This window comes from Diorhabda sublineata, chromosome 1 (assembly GCF_026230105.1).
Source record: "Diorhabda sublineata isolate icDioSubl1.1 chromosome 1, icDioSubl1.1, whole genome shotgun sequence".
Lineage (NCBI taxonomy): Eukaryota > Metazoa > Arthropoda > Insecta > Coleoptera > Chrysomelidae > Diorhabda > Diorhabda sublineata.
The window spans coordinates 688454-715922 of NC_079474.1; the positions used below are offsets into that span (position 1 = coordinate 688454).

Consider the following 27469-nt stretch of genomic DNA (forward strand, 5'->3'; position numbering starts at 1 on the left):
ATTTAATCGTTTTATCAAGATAAATATTTATCTTTTTATCGCTGCAAAACATTGAAATTATTGCAAAATTGACGATTCCTTGTATCACTTATATACGAGGAAGGTTTCAGAAGTACCTGTCGCAACAAAGAAAACACAAAAATCGTCGAAATTTCCAAAATAGTCATTAATTATCGACATCGCAACAAAATCTCCAACCAACGAGTTATTTTTTCGAAACTAGGAACTAAATCCGGCGATTAAGGTGGATAATTCATCAATTTCATCAATCGCGATGACACCTCGGACCAGATTATGTTTGGATAGGAATTTCTGTACCAGGAAATGGGAAAAAAAAACAGGAATGGCTCAAAAATCAGTTATTTTGTACCAACAACTTCTCGTGATGACCAGAAACGATTTGAAACTGATGGTTGATATTTTACGGGACCAAGTACCGTCTTAAGACAATTGACATGGTAGAAGACGTTTTTTTAGGTACGTACCAAACCCAAAACGATCTACGAATCTACAATTTGGGTCATAAATAAGAAAAATGACGTTTCGATAGTTGTAGATATCGTCATTTGTCACGTATTCGTAACGAATTAGAAAATATTTGAAACTGCACGTACGTAGAATGATTTAATAACGTTCCGACGAAAAAATCTTCGACGACGATTTTATGAAACGGATTCGATCGCGTTTATTAGAATGAACTTTAAACGCGGTCCAACATTTAAAACGACTCTCTATAAAATGTCGGATTGCAGATAAACGGAATTCACTCGTCGATTCCTTTGTGACGAAGTACTGCGACGAGCGGGGTACCGTCGGAATCCGCGAAAATATGGATGCGATTTTACATGAAAGTAGTTTGGTTGATCGGTCGAAAAATATCGAGGTTAATAAAGAAAACGGCCGCGGAGATAACGGAGACGATTCTAAAAGATGTGCGGTGATGGTGGATATGAAAACGGAAAATGTTTCAATTGGTAATACCCGCGAAGAAAACACCCGGAAAAATTATGTCGATATGGAATTTGAGAATATTGTTTTTACCGCAACCGAAGGTACTATTTTTACTAAAAAAAGTAAGTTTTTTTGTATTGTATTTTTGTATTTATTATTATTTTTATCTATAAATCAATTATCTACAAGGTGTGTTTTGGATATTTGAAGTGAAAGTGTTTATTTTATTAGTACGAGTACAAAAACGATTTTAATATCGAAGTTATCGACTTTAAAATCTCGTTTTTCAACCGTGAGGTGAATTTGTAAAAGCTGTTCTATATTTACATTAAACTAATACAATAATTAATTATTAGATCTGTAACAAATTGAATTCTAGTTGTTAAATAAACTAGTTTATATACTGGAAACGAATTTCTAAAAAATTCTAGAAAAAAAACCGAATAAATTGAAATATCTTCTTAGAAATCGTATAAAAAATAATGTAATCAAATCGATTATGCGATAAAAGTCTTCTAGTTACATTAGAGACTAATACGATGATTAATTATTCGATAATTTTAATGATTTAATCAAATTCATCTGTCGAAAATTGAATTCTAGTTGTTAAATAAACTAGTTTATATACTAGAAACGAATTTCTAAAAAATTCTAGAAAAAAAAACCGAATAAATTGAAATATCTACTTGGAAACCGTATAAAAAATAATGTAATCAAATCGATTATGCGATAAAAGTCTTCTAGTTACATAAGACTAATACGATGATTAATTATTCGATAATTTTAATGATTTAATCAAATTCATCTGTCGAAAATTGAATTCTAGTTGTTAAATAAACTAGTTTATATACTAGAAACGAATTTCTAAAAAATTCTAGAAAAAAAACCGAATAAATTGAAATATCTACTTGGAAACCGTATAAAAAATAATGTAATCAAATCGATTATGCGATAAAAGTCTTCTAGTTACATAAGACTAATACGATGATTAATTATTCGATAATTTTAATGATTTAATCAAATTCATCTGTCGAAAATTGAATTCTAGTTGTTAAATAAACTAGTTTATATACTAGAAACGAATTTCTAAAAAATTCTAGAAAAAAAAACCGAATAAATTGAAATATCTACTTGGAAACCGTATAAAAAATAATGTAATCAAATCGATTATGCGATAAAAGTCTTCTAGTTACATAAGACTAATACGATGATTAATTATTCGATAATTTTAATGATTTAATCAAATTCATCTGTCGAAAATTGAATTCTAGTTGTTAAATAAACTAGTTTATATACTAGAAACGAATTTCTAAAAAATTCTAGAAAAAAAAACCGAATAAATTGAAATATCTACTTGGAAACCGTATAAAAAATAATGTAATCAAATCGATTATGTGATAAAAGTCTTCTAGTTACATTAGACTAATACGATGATTAATTATTCGATAATTTTAATGATTTAATCAAATTCATCTGTCGCGAATTAAATTCTAGTTGTTAAATAAACTAGTTTATATACTAGAAACGAATTTCTAAAAAATTCTAGAAAAAAAAACCGAATAAATTGAAATATCTACTTGGAAACCGTATAAAAAATAATGTAATCAAATCGATTATGCGATAAAAGTCTTCTAGTTACATTAGACTAATACGATGATTAATTATTCGATAATTTTAATGATTTAATCAAATTCATCTGTCGCGAATTAAATTCTAGTTGTTAAATAAACTAGTTTATATACTAGAAACGAATTTCTAAAAAATTCTAGAAAAAAAACCGAATAAATTGAAATATCTTCTTAGAAATCGTATAAAAAATAATGTAATCAAATCGATTATGTGATAAAAGTCTTCTAGTTACATAAGACTAATACGATGATTAATTATTCGATAATTTTAATGATTTAATCAAATTCATCTGTCGCGAATTAAATTCTAGTTGTTAAATAAACTAGTTTATATACTAGAAACGAATTTCTAAAAAATTCTAGAAAAAAAACCGAATAAATTGAAATATCTACTTGGAAACCGTATAAAAAATAATGTAATCAAATCGATTATGTGATAAAAGTCTTCTAGTTACATTAGACTAATACGATGATTAATTATTCGATAATTTTAATGATTTAATCAAATTCATCTGTCGCGAATTAAATTCTAGTTGTTAAATAAACTAGTTTATATACTAGAAACGAATTTCTAAAAAATTCTAGAAAAAAAACCGAATAAATTGAAATATCTACTTGGAAACCGTATAAAAAATAATGTAATCAAATCGATTATGTGATAAAAGTCTTCTAGTTACATTAGACTAATACAATTAATAATTATTCGATAATTTGAATACTATTAATACCATTATGACCGAATAGTACCGGCTTCACGGTCCTTGTTACGGACGAGTTCGTAATAATATGATATAATTTAAGGATACGTGACTCGTGACTTGTATCTCGAGTCAAAATTTAATAAAACGTTCGAATAAATATAAAATGAAGCTGAGTCAGATAGCTGAGACTGTAAATATATTAAAGAATTATGGTGAACATGTCGTGTATGTGTATTCGGGTTCGAAATCGATATCGAGATAGTTCGTAATCAATTAGAAACGGTAACGGTAACGGTCAAAAATTTGATGAAAACCAAAGCAAAATCACATAAATTTGGTTTTTATCTATTTTGTGCAGAGGAAACTTTCCTATATCGGGGCCAAACGTCTAATCTACGTTTTATATAAAAGTTTTCCCATTTCTCCCTAAAATTCACGTCTTTTCGTAGTATTTTCTCTACAAAAGTCTTTTTATGACGTTTTTATCTATTTTGTGCAGAGGAAACTTTGCTATATCGGGGCCAAACGTCTAATCTACGTTTTATATAAAAGTTTTCCCATTTCTCCCTAAAATTCACGTCTTTTCGTAGTATTTTCTCTACAAAAGTCTTTTTATGACGTTTTTATCTATTTTGTGCAGAGGAAACTTTGCTATATCGGGGCCAAACGTCTAATCTACGTTTTATATAAAAGTTTTCCCATTTCTCCCTAAAATTCACGTCTTTTCGTAGTATTTTCTCTACAAAAGTCTTTTTATTACGTTTTTATCTATTTTGTGCAGAGGAAACTTTGCTATATCGGGGCCAAACGTCTAATCTACGTTTTATATAAAAGTTTTCCCATTTCTCCCTAAAATTCACGTCTTTTCGTAGTATTTTCTCTACAAAAATCTTTTTATTACGTTTTCATCTATTTTGTGCCGAGGAAACTTTGCTATATCGGGGCCAAACGTCTAATCTACGTTTTATATAAAAGTTTTCCCATTTCTCCCTAAAATTCACGTCTTTTCGTAGTATTTTCTCTACAAAAATCTTTTTATGACGTTTCGATCTGTTTTGTGCAGAGGAAACTTTGCTATATCGGGGCCAAACGTCTAATCTACGTTTTATATAAAAGTTTTCCCATTTCTCCCTAAAATTCACGTCTTTTCGTAGTATTTTCTCTACAAAAATCTTTTTATTACGTTTTCATCTATTTTGTGCCGAGGAAACTTTGCTATATCGGGGCCAAACGTCTAATCTACGTTTTATATAAAAGTTTTCCCATTTCTCCCTAAAATTCACGTCTTTTCGTAGTATTTTCTCTACAAAAATCTTTTTATGACGTTTCGATCTGTTTTGTGCAGAGGAAACTTTGCTATATCGGGGCCAAACGTCTAATCTACGTTTTATATAAAAGTTTTCCCATTTCTCCCTAAAATTCACGTCTTTTCGTAGTATTTTCTCTACAAAAGTCTTTTTATGACGTTTTTATCTATTTTGTGCAGAGGAAACTTTGCTATATCGGGGCCAAACGTCTAATCTACGTTTTATATAAAAGTTTTCCCATTTCTCCCTAAAATTCACGTCTTTTCGTAGTATTTTCTCTACAAAAGTCTTTTTATGACGTTTTTATCTATTTTGTGCAGAGGAAACTTTCCTATATCGGGGCCAAACGTCTAATCTACGTTTTATATAAAAGTTTTCCCATTTCTCCCTAAAATTCACGTCTTTTCGTAGTATTTTCTCTACAAAAATCTTTTTATTACGTTTTCATCTATTTTGTGCAGAGGAAACTTTGCTATATCGGGGCCAAACGTCTAATCTACGTTTTATATAAAAGTTTTCCCATTTCTCCCTAAAATTCACGTCTTTTCGTAGTATTTTCTCTACAAAAATCTTTTTATGACGTTTCGATCTGTTTTGTGCAGAGGAAACTTTGCTATATCGGGGCCAAACGTCTAATCTACGTTTTATATAAAAGTTTTCCCATTTCTCCCTAAAATTCACGTCTTTTCGTAGTATTTTCTCTACAAAAGTCTTTTTATGACGTTTTTATCTATTTTGTGCAGAGGAAACTTTGCTATATCGGGGCCAAACGTCTAATCTACGTTTTATATAAAAGTTTTCCCATTTCTCCCTAAAATTCACGTCTTTTCGTAGTATTTTCTCTACAAAAGTCTTTTTATGACGTTTTTATCTATTTTGTGCAGAGGAAACTTTGCTATATCGGTGCCAAACGTCTAATCTACGTTTTATATAAAAGTTTTCCCATTTCTCCCTAAAATTCACGTCTTTTCGTAGTATTTTCTCTACAAAAGTCTTTTTATGACGTTTTTATCTATTTTGTGCAGAGGAAACTTTGCTATATCGGGGCCAAACGTCTAATCTACGTTTTATATAAAAGTTTTCCCATTTCTCCCTAAAATTCACGTCTTTTCGTAGTATTTTCTCTACAAAAGTCTTTTTATTACGTTTTTATCTATTTTGTGCAGAGGAAACTTTGCTATATCGGGGCCAAACGTCTAATCTACGTTTTATATAAAAGTTTTCCCATTTCTCCCTAAAATTCACGTCTTTTCGTAGTATTTTCTCTACAAAAGTCTTTTTATGACGTTTTTATCTATTTTGTGCAGAGGAAACTTTGCTATATCGGGGCCAAACGTCTAATCTACGTTTTATATAAAAGTTTTCCCATTTCTCCCTAAAATTCACGTCTTTTCGTAGTATTTTCTCTACAAAAGTCTTTTTATGACGTTTTTATCTATTTTGTGCAGAGGAAACTTTCCTATATCGGGGCCAAACGTCTAATCTACGTTTTATATAAAAGTTTTCCCATTTCTCCCTAAAATTCACGTCTTTTCGTAGTATTTTCTCTACAAAAGTCTTTTTATTACGTTTTTATCTATTTTGTGCAGAGGAAACTTTGCTATATCGGGGCCAAACGTCTAATCTACGTTTTATATAAAAGTTTTCCCATTTCTCCCTAAAATTCACGTCTTTTCGTAGTATTTTCTCTACAAAAGTCTTTTTATGACGTTTTTATCTATTTTGTGCAGAGGAAACTTTGCTATATCGGGGCCAAACGTCTAATCTACGTTTTATATAAAAGTTTTCCCATTTCTCCCTAAAATTCACGTCTTTTCGTAGTATTTTCTCTACAAAAGTCTTTTTATGACGTTTTTATCTATTTTGTGCAGAGGAAACTTTGCTATATCGGGGCCAAACGTCTAATCTACGTTTTATATAAAAGTTTTCCCATTTCTCCCTAAAATTCACGTCTTTTCGTAGTATTTTCTCTACAAAAGTCTTTTTATGACGTTTTTATCTATTTTGTGCAGAGGAAACTTTGCTATATCGGGGCCAAACGTCTAATCTACGTTTTATATAAAAGTTTTCCCATTTCTCCCTAAAATTCACGTCTTTTCGTAGTATTTTCTCTACAAAAGTCTTTTTATGACGTTTTTATCTATTTTGTGCAGAGGAAACTTTGCTATATCGGGGCCAAACGTCTAATCTACGTTTTATATAAAAGTTTTCCCATTTCTCCCTAAAATTCACGTCTTTTCGTAGTATTTTCTCTACAAAAATCTTTTTATTACGTTTTTATCTATTTTCTGCAGAGGAAACTTTCCTATATCGGGGCCAAACGTCTGATCTGCAAGAGCTTAACGTCTTTTCGTAGTATTTTGACATTTTATTACTTTTGTCTATAAAATCAAACAGTAAAACTCAGTAGATTTATTTAAAATTCAATTCTGAATTTAAAAAAAAAAACTTTCTAAAAAAAAAGGTATTAATACTGGATGTTTCATTTCCAATGTCATTATAATTAGCCGTAGAATGTTATCGGGAATGTATATAGGGCATGTCAACATTTATTTAAAACAAAGAGATTCAATTCTTTATCGACGATTAATTTATTTGTATACTACGACATAAAAATTATTATAAAGAAACGTTTCTTTATTGTGAAATATAGACAAACGATTTTTCTACACAATGTCATTGTCAGAACCAACTTATACGATTGCAAAACAAACTACCCGACATCTTGATGTTTGTTTCGATGTCATTTGTCATTTTCCTATACGAATATCGGCTTAAGCCCTGTTCACACCGTCAGGTTTCCCGTCCGCGAAGAAAATTTCGATCGCTGATTGGAATTTTGCGATTGGTACCTCGGTACCAAAGCTCCCGGTTGGTTTTTCAAAGGATCTGAAGACTTATTTGGCCTCCCGACTAACCAATTAGTCTTTTTAGAGCAATCCGCGAATGCACAACAAGAAACGTTATCTCAAAATCCAATTTAGAGTTTTATTATATATGTGTGGCAATAAACAATTCTGGTGGAAGTGAACGTCATTAAAAATGTTATCAACCAAATTCTCGACATACTATTATTTCGTATAAACTATTTTGTATGTAATTAAATTTGTTTATATCGAACGCGCGTTTAAATAGCAAATAGAAATTACGCAAATTCAATGAATAAGGACAAATTCCGTACGTTGTTTGCACTTTAAACTTAAAAATATTCGTGTTGGTCAACACTTTTATATATATATATATATATATATATATATATATATATATATATATATATATATATAAATTAATTAGATTTCATTTAATGAAATAACAAGAAATTTCATTCGAGGCTTTTGTTTGTAACTCCGTGGATTTGCCGAATACATCTTGAAGCAATTCCGAACACTCGTTTCGGCTTTCTGACACCACCAACCACCAGTTTCACATTCTTTCTGGTCACCACGATAATTTCTTCAAACTTGGATTGTCTTAGACCCGATTCTTTAACCATTCGTTCGGTTCGTTATTGATGTGACGTCTCGCGAGGTTCCGGTCCAAAGTACACCCTCGTAGCCCCCTTCAAGGTCGCTTAGCGATCCAAAAGTTCCTCAGCAACTCTACATAAAAAAATTCGGGATATATTTCGCTCCAGAAACGGCTAATTCAGCTTCTTGTGCTAGCTTTGTTGACCCATGATTGGAGGTCTTCAATACCAACTTCGGATTGATACTTTTGTCCAACTTGCTGAGCATTTGGTCCGTTGGTTCGACGGTTCTTTTAGATTTATTGGTTCTAGAATCCTTAGGTAACCAATCGGATTTCCTGGTGTCAATTTTACCGTCTGGTTTAGCCTGTGCTAGCTTCGAACCGCCAGAGAAACGAATTTCGAGCTTGCGGAAGATTTTTGTTGACCCATGATCGGAGGTCTCCAATACCAACTTCGGATTGATACTTTTGTCCAACTTGCTGAGCATTTGGTCCGTTGGTTCGACGGTTCATTTAGATTTAATGGTTCTAGAATCCTTAGGTAACCAATCGGATTTCCTGGTTTCAGTTTTACCGTCTGGTTTAGCCTGTGCTAGTTTCGAACCGCCAGAGAAACGAATTTCGAGCTTGCGGAAGATTTTTGTTGACCCATGATTGGAGGTCTTCAATACCAACTTCGGATTGATACTTTTGTCCAATTTGCTGAGCATTTAGTCCGTTGGTTCGACGGTTCATTTAGATTTAATGGTTCTAGAATCCTTAGGTAACCAATCGGATTTCCTGGTGTCAATTTTACTGTCTGGATTAGCCTGTGCTAGCTTCGAACCGCCAGAGAAACGAATTTCGAGCTTGCGGAAGATTTTTGTTGACCCATGATCGGAGGTCTCCAATACCAACTTCGGATTGATACTTTTGTCCAACTTGCTGAGCATTTGGTCCGTTGGTTCGACGGTTCTTTTAGATTTATTGGTTCTAGAATCCTTAGGTAACCAATCGGATTTCCTGGTGTCAGTTTTACTGTCTGGATTAGCCTGTGCTAGCTTCGAACCGCCAGAGAAACGAATTTCGAGCTTGCGGAAGATTTTTGTTGACCCATGATCGGAGGTCTCCAATACCAACTTCGGATTGATACTTTTGTCCAACTTGCTGAGCATTTGGTCCGTTGGTTCGACGGTTCTTTTAGATTTAATGGTTCTAGAATCCTTAGGTAACCAATCGGATTTCCTGGTGTCAGTTTTACTGTCTGGATTAGCCTGTGCTAGCTTCGAACCGCCAGAGAAACGAATTTCGAGCTTGCGGAAGATTTTTGTTGACCCATGATCGGAGGTCTCCAATACCAACTTCGGATTGATACTTTTGTCCAACTTGCTGAGCATTTGGTCCGTTGGTTCGACGGTTCTTTTAGATTTATTGGTTCTAGAATCCTTAGGTAACCAATCGGATTTCCTGGTGTCAATTTTACCGTCTGGTTTAGCCTGTGCTAGCTTCGAACCGCCAGAGAAACGAATTTCGAGCTTGCGGAAGATTTTTGTTGACCCATGATCGGAGGTCTCCAATACCAACTTCGGATTGATACTTTTGTCCAACTTGCTGAGCATTTGGTCCGTTGGTTCGACGGTTCTTTTAGATTTATTGGTTCTAGAATCCTTAGGTAACCAATCGGATTTCCTGGTGTCAATTTTACCGTCTGGTTTAGCCTGTGCTAGCTTCGAACCGCCAGAGAAACGAATTTCGAGCTTGCGGAAGATTTTTGTTGACCCATGATCGGAGGTCTCCAATACCAACTTCGGTTTGATACGTTTGTCCAATTTGCTGAGCATTTGGTCCGTTGGTTCGACGGTTCATTTAGATTTATTGGTTCTAGAATCCTTAGGTAACCAATCGGATTTCCTGGTGTCAATTTTACCGTCTGGTTTAGCCTGTGCTAGCTTCGAACCGCCAGAGAAACGAATTTCGAGCTTGCGGAAGATTTTTGTTGACCCATGATCGGAGGTCTCCAATACCAACTTCGGTTTGATACGTTTGTCCAACTTGCTGAGCATTTGGTCCGTTGGTTCGACGGTTCATTTAGATTTAATGGTTCTAGAATTCTTAGGTAACCAATCGGATTTCCTGGTGTCAATTTTACCGTCTGGTTTAGCCTGTGCTAGCTTCGAACCGCCAGAGAAACGAATTTCGAGCTTGCGGAAGATTTTTGTTGACCCATGATCGGAGGTCTCCAATACCAACTTCGGATTGATACTTTTGTCCAACTTGCTGAGCATTTGGTCCGTTGGTTCGACGGTTCATTTAGATTTAATGGTTCTAGAATTCTTAGGTAACCAATCGGATTTCCTGGTGTCAATTTTACCGTCTGGTTTAGCCTGTGCTAGCTTCGAACCGCCAGAGAAACGAATTTCGAGCTTGCGGAAGATTTTTGTTGACCCATGATCGGAGGTCTCCAATACCAACTTCGGATTGATACTTTTGTCCAACTTGCTGAGCATTTGGTCCGTTGGTTCGACGGTTCTTTTAGATTTAATGGTTCTAGAATCCTTAGGTAACCGATCGGATTTCCTAGTGTCAGTTTTACTGTCTGGATTAGCCTGTGCTAGCTTCGAACCGCCAGAGAAACGAATTTCGAGCTTGCGGAAGATTTTTGTTGACCCATGATCGGAGGTCTCCAATACCAACTTCGGTTTGATACGTTTGTCCAATTTGCTGAGCATTTGGTCCGTTGGTTCGACGGTTCTTTTAGATTTAATGGTTCTAGAATCCTTAGGTAACCGATCGGATTTCCTAGTGTCAGTTTTACTGTCTGGATTAGCCTGTGCTAGCTTCGAACCGCCAGAGAAACGAATTTCGAGCTTGCGGAAGATTTTTGTTGACCCATGATTGGAGGTCTTCAATACCAACTTCGGATTGATACTTTTGTCCAACTTGCTGAGCATTTGGTCCGTTGGTTCGACGGTTCTTTTAGATTTATTGGTTCTAGAATCCTTAGGTAACCAATCGGATTTCCTGGTGTCAATTTTACCGTCTGGTTTAGCCTGTGCTAGCTTCGAACCGCCAGAGAAACGAATTTCGAGCTTGCGGAAGATTTTTGTTGACCCATGATCGGAGGTCTCCAATACCAACTTCGGATTGATACTTTTGTCCAACTTGCTGAGCATTTGGTCCGTTGGTTCGACGGTTCTTTTAGATTTATTGGTTCTAGAATCCTTAGGTAACCAATCGGATTTCCTGGTGTCAGTTTTACTGTCTGGATTAGCCTGTGCTAGCTTCGAACCGCCAGAGAAACGAATTTCGAGCTTGCGGAAGATTTTTGTTGACCCATGATCGGAGGTCTCCAATACCAACTTCGGTTTGATACGTTTGTCCAATTTGCTGAGCATTTGGTCCGTTGGTTCGACGGTTCTTTTAGATTTAATGGTTCTAGAATCCTTAGGTAACCGATCGGATTTCCTAGTGTCAGTTTTACTGTCTGGATTAGCCTGTGCTAGCTTCGAACCGCCAGAGAAACGAATTTCGAGCTTGCGGAAGATTTTTGTTGACCCATGATTGGAGGTCTTCAATACCAACTTCGGATTGATACTTTTGTCCAACTTGCTGAGCATTTGGTCCGTTGGTTCGACGGTTCTTTTAGATTTATTGGTTCTAGAATCCTTAGGTAACCAATCGGATTTCCTGGTGTCAATTTTACCGTCTGGTTTAGCCTGTGCTAGCTTCGAACCGCCAGAGAAACGAATTTCGAGCTTGCGGAAGATTTTTGTTGACCCATGATCGGAGGTCTCCAATACCAACTTCGGATTGATACTTTTGTCCAACTTGCTGAGCATTTGGTCCGTTGGTTCGACGGTTCTTTTAGATTTATTGGTTCTAGAATCCTTAGGTAACCAATCGGATTTCCTGGTGTCAGTTTTACTGTTTGGATTAGCCTGTGTGTTCTTCACTATGACGTAAAGAGGAAGCCGGTTGAGTAGAGCCTCTAAGGCTGTAGTAGGGCTAGAAACAGTGTGAGGGACGTTCTGAATCAATCTCACGCACCCTGGGATGTCAATAAACTCAACCGGATATTATAGAACAGAGAACTTTTGAATTTTGTTATAGACGTAGCGAGTAACTGAATAAATCGAGAGTGTGGATAGCTAATATACCTGCGGCGTCTTATCGACCGATTGTATCGAGTATCTGGGATGTGGATTCACTCAAAAATAAAAGTTAAAAAACGAATGTAATCAAAAGCGACCCAAGGACAAAAGCGTTGCTATATGATTATGAGTAATTGATTGTACCTGACGTTCTATTTTATTTTTATCGTCTTAATCGTAAGAAATTTACAAGTGGGTATAAATATGTATCTTTTGTTTTATTATTATCATTCGAATTTAATTTTTTTTATCGTGATAATTACGACATACTGTATTACAAATCGAAATTAATGTATATGGGTGAATGTTTATTTTAATGTCCTTTTGAATACAATAAATTTACCATATGTGTGCTGAAAATACTATTTATTTACAAAAATGAGTAAAATCCGCAAAAAATGTCGTCGAAAAAATATAGTACACTACTCAATAGAAAGTAACTATCTATATCTAGCGTGTGTCGTAATCGTATATCATGATTATTTCTATCCCCGTAGACAGGAAGGTAAATACTATCATCTGAAGGGTTTTTTTTTATTTATCTATGGTTTTTTGAATGCCCAAAAGTTTTTTTTTCAACCTCCGATCGCTGTCGTGCGCCGTACGCGATTGCGAGGCTCTCGCACTACACGATTGACGTTAAAGCGTCAGTCGGCGTTGCGCTACAGCCACGTAAACATGTCCGCCATTATAGACGTTCCCGCCATAATTTTTTAAATTTGTAACCGATTATACTGATTATTGCGACTAAATAAAAATTAAAAAGTAAAGAAAAAACTTTTAAAATTAGAGTAAGAACTTTCGGAAGGCACCACGTATTACAACTAACATACTTTAATAAATATTTCAAGTACCTATTCAAGGTTAAACGTTTAATAGTTTTTGTTTGTTTGTTGGCCAAGTCTTGATATTAAAATTTCAAGGAAAACAACTCTTACAAACGAGGTGCTGTTAGAGACTAAAAAAACTGCGTAAATTATCCTTTTTAAAGGACGAAACTTTATATTCCTCGGGGCTAACAACGATTCCATAAGTTCCGAATTAATTATGGACCGTAATCGGTTTTAATCGATGTAAATCGGATATATATCTGACAAAAGTAGAAGCCAATACATTTGGATATATAAGAATCGACGTCAAAAGACATTAGAAAAAATTTTTATCGGCCCTAATGGCATCGGTGTTGTATTGGGGTTTTAATTTTAATGAATTTACGTTGAATAATATTTTTGTTTTGTAGTTACGAAACAAATCCTGCACGAAATCAACGGTAGATTTCCACCGGGTCAGTTGGTGGCGATAATGGGTCCGTCCGGAGCCGGTAAAAGCACTCTATTGGATATTTTGAGCGGATATAGAATACGCGGTGTCCGAGGAACGGTGAAAATAAACGGACACCAAAGAAATTTGAAAGAATTTCGAAAATTTTCTTGTTACATCACTCAAGATGATCGATTACAACCGCTACTTACCGTCGAGGAAAATATGAGGATATCGGCCGATTTAAAATTACCGTCCAATGTTACTGATAAAGAAAAAGAAAAAATTGTGAGTACCGAAAACGTTTCAATTTAATTAATTAATTAATAAAAGATTATTATCAAACTAGGAATTGAATAAATATTGTCCGAGTCGTGTCTTATCGTTTCAAAGAGGTCAAATAATTTAATAACAACAAAGACACGCGTTTGTACTGAGATTATTATAAACAAACGACGGAATATAATACGGGGCGTGGTAGCGAAATACTTTCTATTCAATCGGGTTCGTGGCTATGGGGTTTTGTCAAAGTACTGGATACTCCAAAACGACAAAATTTTGAAAACTGAACACATCCTCGGTGCGTTAGATCACCAAGAAACATTAAATCGCCACAACATTGTGCGTGCAAAGATACGAGGACGCTCCCAAAAGTACCTGGACCAACAAAGACAACACTTAAATGATAGCTACGAAGCTAGTAATTCAGTTCAATGTACCTGAGAAGCTAGAAATCAGTTTTAAAATGTCTGTGAAGCTGAAATTCAATCAAAACGAGGCTGGGGAGATTTAAAGTATGACTAGGAAGCTAGGAATTCGATTCAAAGTGCCTGGGAAGCTGAAATTTAGTCAAAAAGCAGTTGGAAAGACTTAAAGAACGACTAGGAAGCTAGTGATTCAGTTCAAAGTGCCTGGGAAGCTAGGAATCAGTTTTAAAATGTCTGTGAAGCTGAAATTCAATCAAAAAGAGGCTGGGGAGATTTAAAGTATGACTAGGAAACTAGGAATTCAGTTCAAAGTGCCTGGGAAGCTGAAATTTAGTCAAAAAGCAGTTGGAAAGACTTAAAGAACGACTAGGAAGCTAATGATTCAGTTCAAAGTGCCTGGGAAGCTAGGAATCAGTTTTAAAATGTCTGTGAAGCTGAAATTCAATCAAAACGAGGCTGGGGAGATTTAAAGTATGACTAGGAAGCTAGGAATTCGATTCAAAGTGCCTGGGACGCTGAAATTCAATCAAAAAGCAGTTGGAAAGACTTAAAGAACGACTAGGAAGCTAATGATTCAGTTCAAAGTGCCTGGGAAGCTAGGAATCAGTTTTAAAATGTATGTGAAGCTGAAATTCAATCAAAAAGAGGCTGGGGAGATTTAAAGTATGACTAGGAAGCTAGGAATTCGATTCAAAGTGCCTGGGACGCTGAAATTCAATCAAAAAGCAGTTGGGAAGACTTAAAGAACGACTAAGAAGCTGAGAATCGGTTTTAAAATGTCTGTGAAGCTGAAATTCGGGCGAAAAGCGACTGAGAACACCTAAAACATGACTAGGAAACTAGGAATTCAGTTCAAAGTGCCTGGGAAGCTGAAATTTAGTCAAAAAGCAGTTGGAAAGACTTAAAGAACGACTAGGAAGCTAGTGATTCTGTTCAAAGTGTTTGGGAAGCTAGGAATCAGTTTTAAAATGTCTGTGAAGCTGAAATTCAATCAAAAAGAGGCTGGGGAGATTTAAAGTATGACTAGGAAGCTAGAAATTCGATTCAAAGTGCCTGGGACGCTGAAATTCAATCAAAAAGCAGTTGGGAAGACTTAAAGAACGACTAAGAAGCTGAGAATCGGTTTTAAAATGTCTGTGAAGCTGAAATTCGGGCGAAAAGCGACTGAGAACACCTAAAACATGACTAGGAAACTAGGAATTCAGTTCAAAGTGCCTGGGAAGCTGAAATTTAGTCAAAAAGCAGTTGGAAAGACTTAAAGAACGACTAGGAAGCTAGTGATTCTGTTCAAAGTGTTTGGGAAGCTAGGAATCAGTTTTAAAATGTCTGTGAAGCTGAAATTCAATCAAAAAGAGGCTGGGGAGATTTAAAGTATGACTAGGAAGCTAGGAATTCGATTCAAAGTACCTGGGACGCTGAAATTCAATCAAAAAGCAGTTGGGAAGACTTAAAGAACGACTAAGAAGCTGAGAATCGGTTTTAAAATGTCTGTGAAGCTGAAATTCGGGCAAAAAGCGACTGGGAACACTTAAAACATGACTAGGAAGCTAGGAATTCGATTCAATGTGCCTGGGAAGCTGAAATTTAGTCAAAAAGCAACTGGGAAGACTTAAAGAACGACTAGGAAGCTAGTGATTCAGTTCAAAGTGTTTGGGAAGCTAGGAATCAGTTTTAAAATGTCTGTGAAGCTGAAATTCGGGCGAAAAGCGACTGAGAACACTTAAAACATGACTAGGAAACTAGGAATTCAGTTCAAAGTGCCTGGGAAGCTGCAATTTAGTCAAAAAGCAACTGGGAAGACTTAAAGAACGACTAGGAAGCTAGTGATTCAGTTTAAAGTGTTTGGGAAGCTAGGAATCAGTTTTAAAATGTCTGTGAAGCTGAAATTCGGGCGAAAAGCGACTGAGAACACTTAAAACATGACTAGGAAACTAGGAATTCAGTTCAAAGTGCATGAGAAGCTGAAATTTAGTCAAAAAGCAGCTGGGAAGACTTAAAGAACGACTAGGAAGCTAGGAATTAGGTTCAAACCTCCTGAGAAGCTAGAAATCAGTTTTAAAATGTGTATAAAGCTAAAATTCAATCAAAAAGAGGTTAGGGAGACTTAAAAAAGGGACTAGGAAGCTAGGAATTAGGTTCAAACCTCCTGAGAAGCTAGAAATCAGTTTTAAAATATGTATAAAGCTAAAATTCAATCAAAAAGAGGTTAGGGAGACTTAAAAAAGGGACTAGGAAGCTAGGAATTAGGTTCAAAGTGCTTGGAAAGCTAGGAATCAGTTTTAAAAGTGACCAAGAGCTGGTATTCAGTTAAAGAATGACTAGGAAGTCAGAATTTCGTTTGAAAATAACTAAAAAACGTGGTAATCCAAAGAAAAGCGACTCGGAAATATTGAAAAGGTTCCAAATAGCTATTACCGAGTTGAAAAGTATTTTTATCTTCTTCCTCCTAATATTACTTACACGAGTTATGTCTGTACTTTTTCATCTTGATATATTTTAGATAGAAGACATCTTGATTACTCTAAATTTGAACGGTACTAGAAAAGTAAGAGCCGCAGGTCTATCGGGAGGACAGAAGAAGAGACTATCTATAGCTTTAGAATTAGTTAATAACCCAATGGTGATGTTTCTAGACGAACCAACGACGTGAGTAAATCCAAATATTTATCCCAATTAAATAATATACAAACAAAACAATTTATTTCGAAAAAAAAATTATATATATATATATATATATATATATATATATATATATATATATATATATATATATATGTCAGTTTGGCGATTTAAATTTACACAATGAAATATTTCGATCGAAATTTTGAGATAACGTCGAAATATTGATGATAATAAAAGTCGATGATACATCCCAGAACAAAGTTCAAGGTTTTTATAAAAATGCATATTTCGATGACTCAATCTCATTTAAACAAAACGTTTTTACGATTATTTAATTCTCGATGTACGAGGTATGGGTAATAAACAAGTAACGACTGGGTTTTTTTTTAATTTTTCCTCAATTTTGGATTATTTCTTCCGCGTTTATGATCGTAGTTTAGTCCAAATCGGACGCAAATTCACTCTACCACCGGGAGATATAAAAAAAAATACTGAAAAATACGAAAAATTGGACGGTATTATAATTGGGTGTACCGACCAGGTACTGCTTCATAATTCTGGTGTATAGTCGTTGACGATTTCGATGATTTAGCTACGGGGTCCTAATACCAGTCCAAAGGGCCAAGTATTAATCCAAATATAACGTTGGAAAATTTATTCTCATGAAATGTTGAAACTTCGATTTAAATGTTTGGAATTTTTTAGCGGTTTGGACAGTTCCTCGTGTACGATGTGTTTGAAATTATTGAAAGAATTAACGCAACTAGGTAAAACCATCATTTGTACAATTCACCAACCGGCGGCTTCTCTTTTCTCTTTATTCGATCAAGTTTACGTACTAGGAGGCGGATATTGTTTGTATCAAGGAAACACCGTTAATTTGATGCGGTTTTTGATAGACATCGAATCTCCTTGTCCCGTTTACCACAATCCAGCCGATTACGGTGAGTTATGATGAAAATATTGACGAAAAAATGTTTTTTTTTTCTTCGTTTCTTTTTTTTTTTTGTTTATAGTGGTGGAATTGGCGTGCGGTGAATATGGTAAGGATAAACCTCAAAAAATGAGGCGGGCCACTGATAACGGAAAATCTTTGCGATATTTCAACGAACCTGAGAAATTGTCTGCAATTAAAGGTGAGAAAACGATGATTTTAAACACGAATTTTCCTTTTATTCCCGATTTTAGTTTGTGGTAGATTAAGTGGTAAAACGAACGGCGGATTACCGACTTCTCCTTTGCACCAATTGAAAATTTTATTGAAGAGAGGATTCGTGAGGGCGTTTAGAGACGAAGTAAGTTTAGTTATTAATAGAGAAACTAGAGTGTGTTATGAGGTGTTTGAATTGTTTTTAGACGTTAACGTACTTAAGGTTAAGTACAAATATTATCGTTGGATTGATGTTGGGTACTATATATTGGAAATCCGGCAGCGATGGATCCAAAGTTATGGATAATTATAATCTTATGTTCGCCATTTTGATGCACAACATGATGGCTACTATGATGTTGACGATTTTAACGTGTAAGTTCAATTTTTTATACGCCAAGGAAGTTTCATTCGTTTTACTAAAATTCGATCGATTATTTCGATTAAAAACTGATTCACGTCAAAGTTTATCACAATTCAATCGATTATTTCGATTAAAAACTGATTCACGTCAAAGTTTATCACAATTCGATCGATTATTTCGATTAAAAACTGATTCACGTCAAAGTTTATCACAATTCAATCGATTATTTCGATTAAAAACTGATTCACGTCAAAGTTTATCACAATTCAATCGATTATTTCGATTAAAAACTGATTCACGTCAAAGTTTATCACAATTCGAACGATTATTTCGATTTAAATTGATTCACGACAAAGTTTATCACAATTCGATCGATTATTTCGATTAAAAACTGATTCACGTCAAAGTTTCATTCGTTTTACTAAAATTCGATCAATTATTTCGATTTAAATTGATTCACGTCAAAGTTTCATTCGGTTTACTACAATTCGATCGATTATTTCGATTTAAATTGATTCACGTCAAAGTTTATCACAATTCGATCGATTATTTCGATTAAAAACTGATTCACGTCAAAGTTTCATTCGGTTTACTAAAATTCGATCGATTATTTCGATTAAAAACTGATTCACGTCAAAGTTTCATTCGTTTTACTAAAATTCGATCAATTATTTCGATTTAAATTGATTCACGTCAAAGTTTCATTCGGTTTACTACAATTCGATCGATTATTTCGATTTAAATTGATTCACGTCAAAGTTTATCACAATTCGATCGATTATTTCGATTAAAAACTGATTCACGTCAAAGTTTCATTCGGTTTACTAAAATTCGATCGATTATTTCGATTAAAAACTGATTCACGTCAAAGTTTATCACAATTCAATCGATTATTTCGATTTAAATTGATTCACGACAAAGTTTATCACAATTCGATCGATTATTTCGATTAAAAACTGATTCACGTCAAAGTTTATCACAATTCGATCGATTATTTCGATTAAAAACTGATTCACGTCAAAGTTTCATTCGGTTTACTAAAATTCGATCGATTATTTCGATTAAAAACTGATTCACGTCAAAGTTTATCACAATTCAATCGATTATTTCGATTTAAATTGATTCACGACAAAGTTTATCACAATTCGATCGATTATTTCGATTAAAAACTGATTCACGTCAAAGTTTCATTCGTTTTACTACAATTCGATCGATTATTTCGATTTAAAAACTGATTCACGTCAAAGTTTCATTCGTTTTACTAAAATTCGATCGATTATTTCGATTTAAAAACTGATTCACGTCAAAGTTTCATTCGTTTTACTAAAATTCGATCGATTATTTCGATTTAAAAACTGATTCACGTCAAAGTTTCATTCGGTTTACTAAAATTCGATCGATTATTTCGATTTAAATTGATTCACGTCAAAGTTTATCACAATTCGATCGATTATTTCGATTAAAAACTGATTCACGTCAAAGTTTCATTCGTTTTACTACAATTCGATCGATTATTTCGATTTAAAAACTGATTCACGTCAAAGTTTCATTCGTTTTACTAAAATTCGATCGATTATTTCGATTTAAAAACTGATTCACGTCAAAGTTTCATTCGGTTTACTAAAATTCGATCGATTATTTCGATTAAAAACTGATTCACGTCAAAGTTTATCACAATTCAATCGATTATTTCGATTTAAATTGATTCACGACAAAGTTTATCACAATTCGATCGATTATTTCGATTAAAAACTGATTCACGTCAAAGTTTCATTCGTTTTACTACAATTCGATCGATTATTTCGATTTAAAAACTGATTCACGTCAAAGTTTCATTCGTTTTACTAAAATTCGATCGATTATTTCGATTTAAAAACTGATTCACGTCAAAGTTTCATTCGGTTTACTAAAATTCGATCGATTATTTCGATTTAAATTGATTCACGACAAAGTTTATCACAATTCGATCGATTATTTCGATTAAAAACTGATTCACGTCAAAGTTTTATTCGTTTTACTAAAATTCGATCGATTATTTCGATTTAAAAACTGATTCACGTCAAAGTTTCATTCGGTTTACTAAAATTCGATCGATTATTTCGATTTAAATTGATTCACGTCAAAGTTTATCACAATTCGATCGATTATTTCGATTAAAAACTGATTCACGTCAAAGTTTCATTCGTTTTACTACAATTCGATCGATTATTTCGATTTAAATTGATTCACGTCAAAGTTTATCACAATTCGATCGATTATTTCGATTAAAAACTGATTCACGTCAAAGTTTCATTCGGTTTACTAAAATTCGATCGATTATTTCGATTTAAATTGATTCACGTCAAAGTTTATCACAATTCGATCGATTATTTCGATTAAAAACTGATTCACGTCAAAGTTTCATTCGTTTTACTAAAATTCGATCGATTATTTCGATTTAAAAACTGATTCACGTCAAAGTTTATCACAATTCGATCGATTATTTCGATTTAAATTGATTCACGTCAAAGTTTATCACAATTCGATCGATTATTTCGATTTAAAAACTGATTCACGTCAAAGTTTCATTCGTTTTACTAAAATTCGATCGATTATTTCGATTTAAATTGATTCACGTCAAAGTTTATCACAATTCGATCGATTATTTCGATTTAAAAACTGATTCACGTCAAAGTTTCATTCGTTTTACTACAATTCGATCGATTATTTCGATTAAAAACTGATTCACGTCAAAGTTTCATTCGTTTTACTAAAATTCGATCGATTATTTCGATTTAAACTGATTCACGTCAAAGTTTATCACAATTCGATCGATTATTTCGATTTAAAAACTGATTCACGTCAAAGTTTCATTCGTTTTACTAAAATTCGATCGATTATTTCGATTTAAAAACTGATTCACGTCAAAGTTTCATTCGTTTTACTAAAATTCGATCGATTATTTCGATTTAAATTGATTCACGTCAAAGTTTATCACAATTCGATCGATTATTTCGATTTAAATTGATTCACGTCAAAGTTTCATTCGTTTTACTACAATTCGATCGATTATTTCGATTAAAAACTGATTCACGTCAAAGTTTCATTCGTTTTACTAAAATTCGATCGATTATTTCGATTTAAACTGATTCACGTCAAAGTTTATCACAATTCGATCGATTATTTCGATTTAAATTGATTCACGTCAAAGTTTCATTCGGTTTACTAAAATTCGATCGATTATTTCGATTTAAATTGATTCACGTCAAAGTTTATCACAATTCGATCGATTATTTCAATTTAAATTGATTCACGTCAAAGTTTATCACAATTCGATCGATTATTTCGATTTAAAAACTGATTCACGTCAAAGTTTCATTCGTTTTACTAAAATTCGATCGATTATTTCGATTTAAAAACTGATTCACGTCAAAGTTTCATTCGTTTTACTAAAATTCGATCGATTATTTCGATTTAAATTGATTCACGTCAAAGTTTATCACAATTCGATCGATTATTTCGATTTAAAAACTGATTCACGTCAAAGTTTCATTCGTTTTACTAAAATTCGATCGATTATTTCAATTTAAAAACTGATTCACGTCAAAGTTTCATTCGTTTTACTAAAATTCGATCGATTATTTCGATTTAAATTGATTCACGTCAAAGTTTATCACAATTCGATCGATTATTTCGATTTAAATTGATTCACGTCAAAGTTTCATTCGTTTTACTACAATTCGATCGATTATTTCGATTAAAAACTGATTCACGTCAAAGTTTCATTCATTTTACTAAAATTCGATCGATTATTTCGATTTAAACTGATTCACGTCAAAGTTTATCACAATTCGATCGATTATTTCGATTTAAATTGATTCACGTCAAAGTTTATCACAATTCGATCGATTATTTCAATTTAAATTGATTCACGTCAAAGTTTATCACAATTCGATCGATTATTTCGATTTAAAAACTGATTCACGTCAAAGTTTCATTCGTTTTACTAAAATTCGATCGATTATTTCAATTTAAAAACTGATTCACGTCAAAGTTTCATTCGTTTTACTAAAATTCGATCGATTATTTCGATTTAAATTGATTCACGTCAAAGTTTATCACAATTCGATCGATTATTTCGATTTAAATTGATTCACGTCAAAGTTTCATTCGTTTTACTACAATTCGATCGATTATTTCGATTAAAAACTGATTCACGTCAAAGTTTCATTCGTTTTACTAAAATTCGATCGATTATTTCGATTTAAACTGATTCACGTCAAAGTTTCATTCGTTTTACTACAATTCGATCGATTATTTCGATTTAAATTGATTCACGTCAAAGTTTATCACAATTCGATCGATTATTTCGATTAAAAACTGATTCACGTCAAAGTTTCATTCGGTTTACTAAAATTCGATCGATTATTTCGATTTAAATTGATTCACGTCAAAGTTTATCACAATTCGATCGATTATTTCGATTAAAAACTGATTCACGTCAAAGTTTCATTCGTTTTACTAAAATTCGATCGATTATTTCGATTTAAAAACTGATTCACGTCAAAGTTTATCACAATTCGATCGATTATTTCGATTTAAATTGATTCACGTCAAAGTTTATCACAATTCGATCGATTATTTCGATTTAAAAACTGATTCACGTCAAAGTTTCATTCGTTTTACTAAAATTCGATCGATTATTTCGATTTAAATTGATTCACGTCAAAGTTTATCACAATTCGATCGATTATTTCGATTTAAAAACTGATTCACGTCAAAGTTTCATTCGTTTTACTACAATTCGATCGATTATTTCGATTAAAAACTGATTCACGTCAAAGTTTCATTCGTTTTACTAAAATTCGATCGATTATTTCGATTTAAACTGATTCACGTCAAAGTTTATCACAATTCGATCGATTATTTCGATTTAAAAACTGATTCACGTCAAAGTTTCATTCGTTTTACTAAAATTCGATCGATTATTTCGATTTAAAAACTGATTCACGTCAAAGTTTCATTCGTTTTACTAAAATTCGATCGATTATTTCGATTTAAATTGATTCACGTCAAAGTTTATCACAATTCGATCGATTATTTCGATTTAAATTGATTCACGTCAAAGTTTCATTCGTTTTACTACAATTCGATCGATTATTTCGATTAAAAACTGATTCACGTCAAAGTTTCATTCGTTTTACTAAAATTCGATCGATTATTTCGATTTAAACTGATTCACGTCAAAGTTTATCACAATTCGATCGATTATTTCGATTTAAATTGATTCACGTCAAAGTTTCATTCGGTTTACTAAAATTCGATCGATTATTTCGATTTAAATTGATTCACGTCAAAGTTTATCACAATTCGATCGATTATTTCAATTTAAATTGATTCACGTCAAAGTTTATCACAATTCGATCGATTATTTCGATTTAAAAACTGATTCACGTCAAAGTTTCATTCGTTTTACTAAAATTCGATCGATTATTTCGATTTAAAAACTGATTCACGTCAAAGTTTCATTCGTTTTACTAAAATTCGATCGATTATTTCGATTTAAATTGATTCACGTCAAAGTTTATCACAATTCGATCGATTATTTCGATTTAAAAACTGATTCACGTCAAAGTTTCATTCGTTTTACTAAAATTCGATCGATTATTTCAATTTAAAAACTGATTCACGTCAAAGTTTCATTCGTTTTACTAAAATTCGATCGATTATTTCGATTTAAATTGATTCACGTCAAAGTTTATCACAATTCGATCGATTATTTCGATTTAAATTGATTCACGTCAAAGTTTCATTCGTTTTACTACAATTCGATCGATTATTTCGATTAAAAACTGATTCACGTCAAAGTTTCATTCATTTTACTAAAATTCGATCGATTATTTCGATTTAAACTGATTCACGTCAAAGTTTATCACAATTCGATCGATTATTTCGATTTAAATTGATTCACGTCAAAGTTTATCACAATTCGATCGATTATTTCAATTTAAATTGATTCACGTCAAAGTTTATCACAATTCGATCGATTATTTCGATTTAAAAACTGATTCACGTCAAAGTTTCATTCGTTTTACTAAAATTCGATCGATTATTTCAATTTAAAAACTGATTCACGTCAAAGTTTCATTCGTTTTACTAAAATTCGATCGATTATTTCGATTTAAATTGATTCACGTCAAAGTTTATCACAATTCGATCGATTATTTCGATTTAAATTGATTCACGTCAAAGTTTCATTCGTTTTACTACAATTCGATCGATTATTTCGATTAAAAACTGATTCACGTCAAAGTTTCATTCGTTTTACTAAAATTCGATCGATTATTTCGATTTAAACTGATTCACGTCAAAGTTTCATTCGTTTTACTAAAATTCGATCGATTATTTCGATTTAAACTGATTCACGTCAAAGTTTATCACAATTCGATCGATTATTTCGATTTAAATTGATTCACGTCAAAGTTTCATTCGGTTTACTAAAATTCGATCGATTATTTCGATTTAAACTCATGTTTTGGCTTGTTCTACCACTAGGTTGAGCGTGAGTCATTATTTTTAAACCCGTTTCGTTGTCCATGAAAGTATAAAACAATTTGATTGTTGTTTTTCACTCATAAATTTACAATAATTCGTTTTAGTTCCTCAAGAAATGTCAATCTTGATAAAAGAACATTTTAATCGCTGGTATTCGTTGAAAATGTATTACACGGCAGTTACTTTAGTCGATATTCCAATATCTGTAAGTATGTTTTAATTCCGGAGCGGTGGCGGCTCGTGGTAAGAAATTTAAAATACTCTGCTATGTTTACAAAAAAAATTTATCTAATTTCACTTAAAATCAGCGGGTTTCGTGATAAAATTATAAATTGCTCGGACGTGGCGTGAGAAAATCGATTCAAATCGAAGTCAAAAGCGGCCATTTTAAAGACGTTCACGTTCCGTTCGCGTCAGCTCAAGTGGAATGTCAAACGAAACGTCAAAAGTCAAAACAAATTTGAGAGTTCCCTTCGAAGCAAATATGTACATAAACGAACGCGCACCGAGCAATGACTTCGAAACAAAGTGGATTGCCGAACGATACCGATTAGTTTCACGTAATTATAAAGATGGCGTTTGTAATTTTCGTGTCTTGTCATCTTGAGTACTACAGATCGTCGATATTTCCATCGAAAGTTATTATTGGAAATTAATTTTTTCGAAAGCTCTTAGGCATAAGCCGTCCCTGTTCTATAACGTTTTTTCTTCGCGCTCGTTTTCTATTTCTAAGAATTATTTTTTTTTTTTTTAGGTTATGTGCTGTTTTCTGTTTACTTCTATTATTTATTATATGACGGACCAACCTTTGGAAACCGTCAGATTTTTAATGTTTTTCATTACTAGTATAATGGTAGTTTTCGTAGCACAAGGGGTCGGATTAATGGTCGGAGCTTATTTTGATGTTGTAGTACGTATTAATATAACATTTCAATAAAATATATGAGAACTAAGCTAAAAGAACGGATATTTGTATGGGATTACGTCGATTATTTGTTAAAAAAGAAGAAGAAATCATGTTTTTTGAAAAAATAACCTCAAAATTTCGTTATTTGGTAATTAAACATGAGTTTGTTAGTTCTGTAGGTAATTTCTCATACAAAGCGATTTAATATTAGTACTTTTAGACAAAAAAAACTTTTTATACAACCCTCGTAGTACAATACTTTCATTTATTAACATTACTAATAAAATTGTAGTTAAATACTATTTTTTATGTGCTAGTATACATATTTTTTTTAATTTTAGAATGGTACTTTTGTGGGACCCACATTGGCTGTACCCATGATGATGTTTTCCGGTTTCGGGGTACGTATATGCGATCTACCTAGTTACTTATATTGGGGTAACTACGTGTCGTATCTCAAATATGGTTTAGAAGGACTCATCGGATCAATTTATGGGTTAAATCGTGGTATTTTGGATTGTCCCGAAGATAAATATTGTTATTATAAATACCCGAAGACTTTCTTAGAAATAGTAGATGTTAAATCTGATCAATTCGATAATGATATGATTGCTCTGTTAATATTTTTATTCGTGATTAGGATAAGCGCCTACGTTATTTTGAGGTATAAATTGGCTGCTGTACGATAGTCAATTTCATCGTTTTGTGTGAACCGGTGTATAATTTATTTGTAGAAAAAAAATCAGAAATATATTTATTGATATGTACTTCAATCACATATTTTTATAGCCTCTCTGTATATTTATACCTATTTTAATTCAAAATTTATAGTCGGAAAGAATAATTTGGATCGAAGCATTTTTTATATTGTGTATAATAATATATGAATATAATAATTATAAATTCGAGTTTTTGTTCAATATTTCAAGGGTTTTTATATGTATATTGTATATAATACGATTTTTTAATGTAGTTTTCAGAAAACTCATCGTCATTTATTTAATAAGAAAAAATTAGTTTCGATATAATTAATTTTTGCAGTTTTTTATATACAACTGTGTAATATACATTATATATATATTACGAAATTGTTTTATTAAAATCCCTTTCATGATCTTTTTCCTAATCAATTAGATTATAACTTTCTATGAGACATTTTTTTCGGTGTAGAACATCAAATTTTTAAAATATATAAAAAAATGCTAAAATATTATTCGATTATGTAAGAAAAAGCTTGTATAAACATAAAATTGATAATTTTGATTTACCGTTTCATCCCCTTATAGAATTATTCGTATCTATTAACTACAAAACTTTTCAAAACTATTACAATTCACACACGCTCACACTAATTATTATAATATACAGTTATAACTATTTTCAAATTAGAAAACATGTTTGCACATTTTAAATGAAGCTGCAATTATTTAATTTGTAATATTCGTAATAAATTCGCCATAAATTAAAAAGTATTCCAACTGTTTAATTTACAAACTATGGAGTGTATTACAAACAATACGACGGAACACAAGAAATACGTAAACGTCATAGTTTATCGAATGTTAATTTTACTACCACTAAATCTGCGTTTAGAAATATTCCGTGAGAACTGTCATTCATAGAATTAAATTGATTATTGAAGATCATAGATATATCCTATATATGTTAATATGTTTGATAAAAGATGTCACGGTTTTATAATTTTACCTATTCACTTGTAAAAATTTCAATTATATTAAA

General features: G+C 32.7%; 1 protein-coding gene across 1 annotated transcript; it reads left to right on the plus strand.

Annotated features, from left to right (window-relative positions):
- Window positions 1-59: 59 nt before the first annotated feature.
- Window positions 60-26812, plus strand: LOC130448747 (ATP-binding cassette sub-family G member 4). Its single transcript, XM_056786245.1, has 10 exons — window positions 60-1073; window positions 13426-13733; window positions 16653-16798; window positions 17480-17718; window positions 17791-17910; window positions 17963-18069; window positions 18131-18299; window positions 24927-25027; window positions 25577-25732; window positions 26071-26812. The coding sequence occupies exons 1-10, from the start codon at window positions 830-832 to the stop codon at window positions 26416-26418; spliced, it is 1938 nt and encodes a 645-aa protein (XP_056642223.1). The 5' UTR covers window positions 60-829; the 3' UTR covers window positions 26419-26812.
- The last annotated feature ends 657 nt before the right edge of the window (window positions 26813-27469 follow it).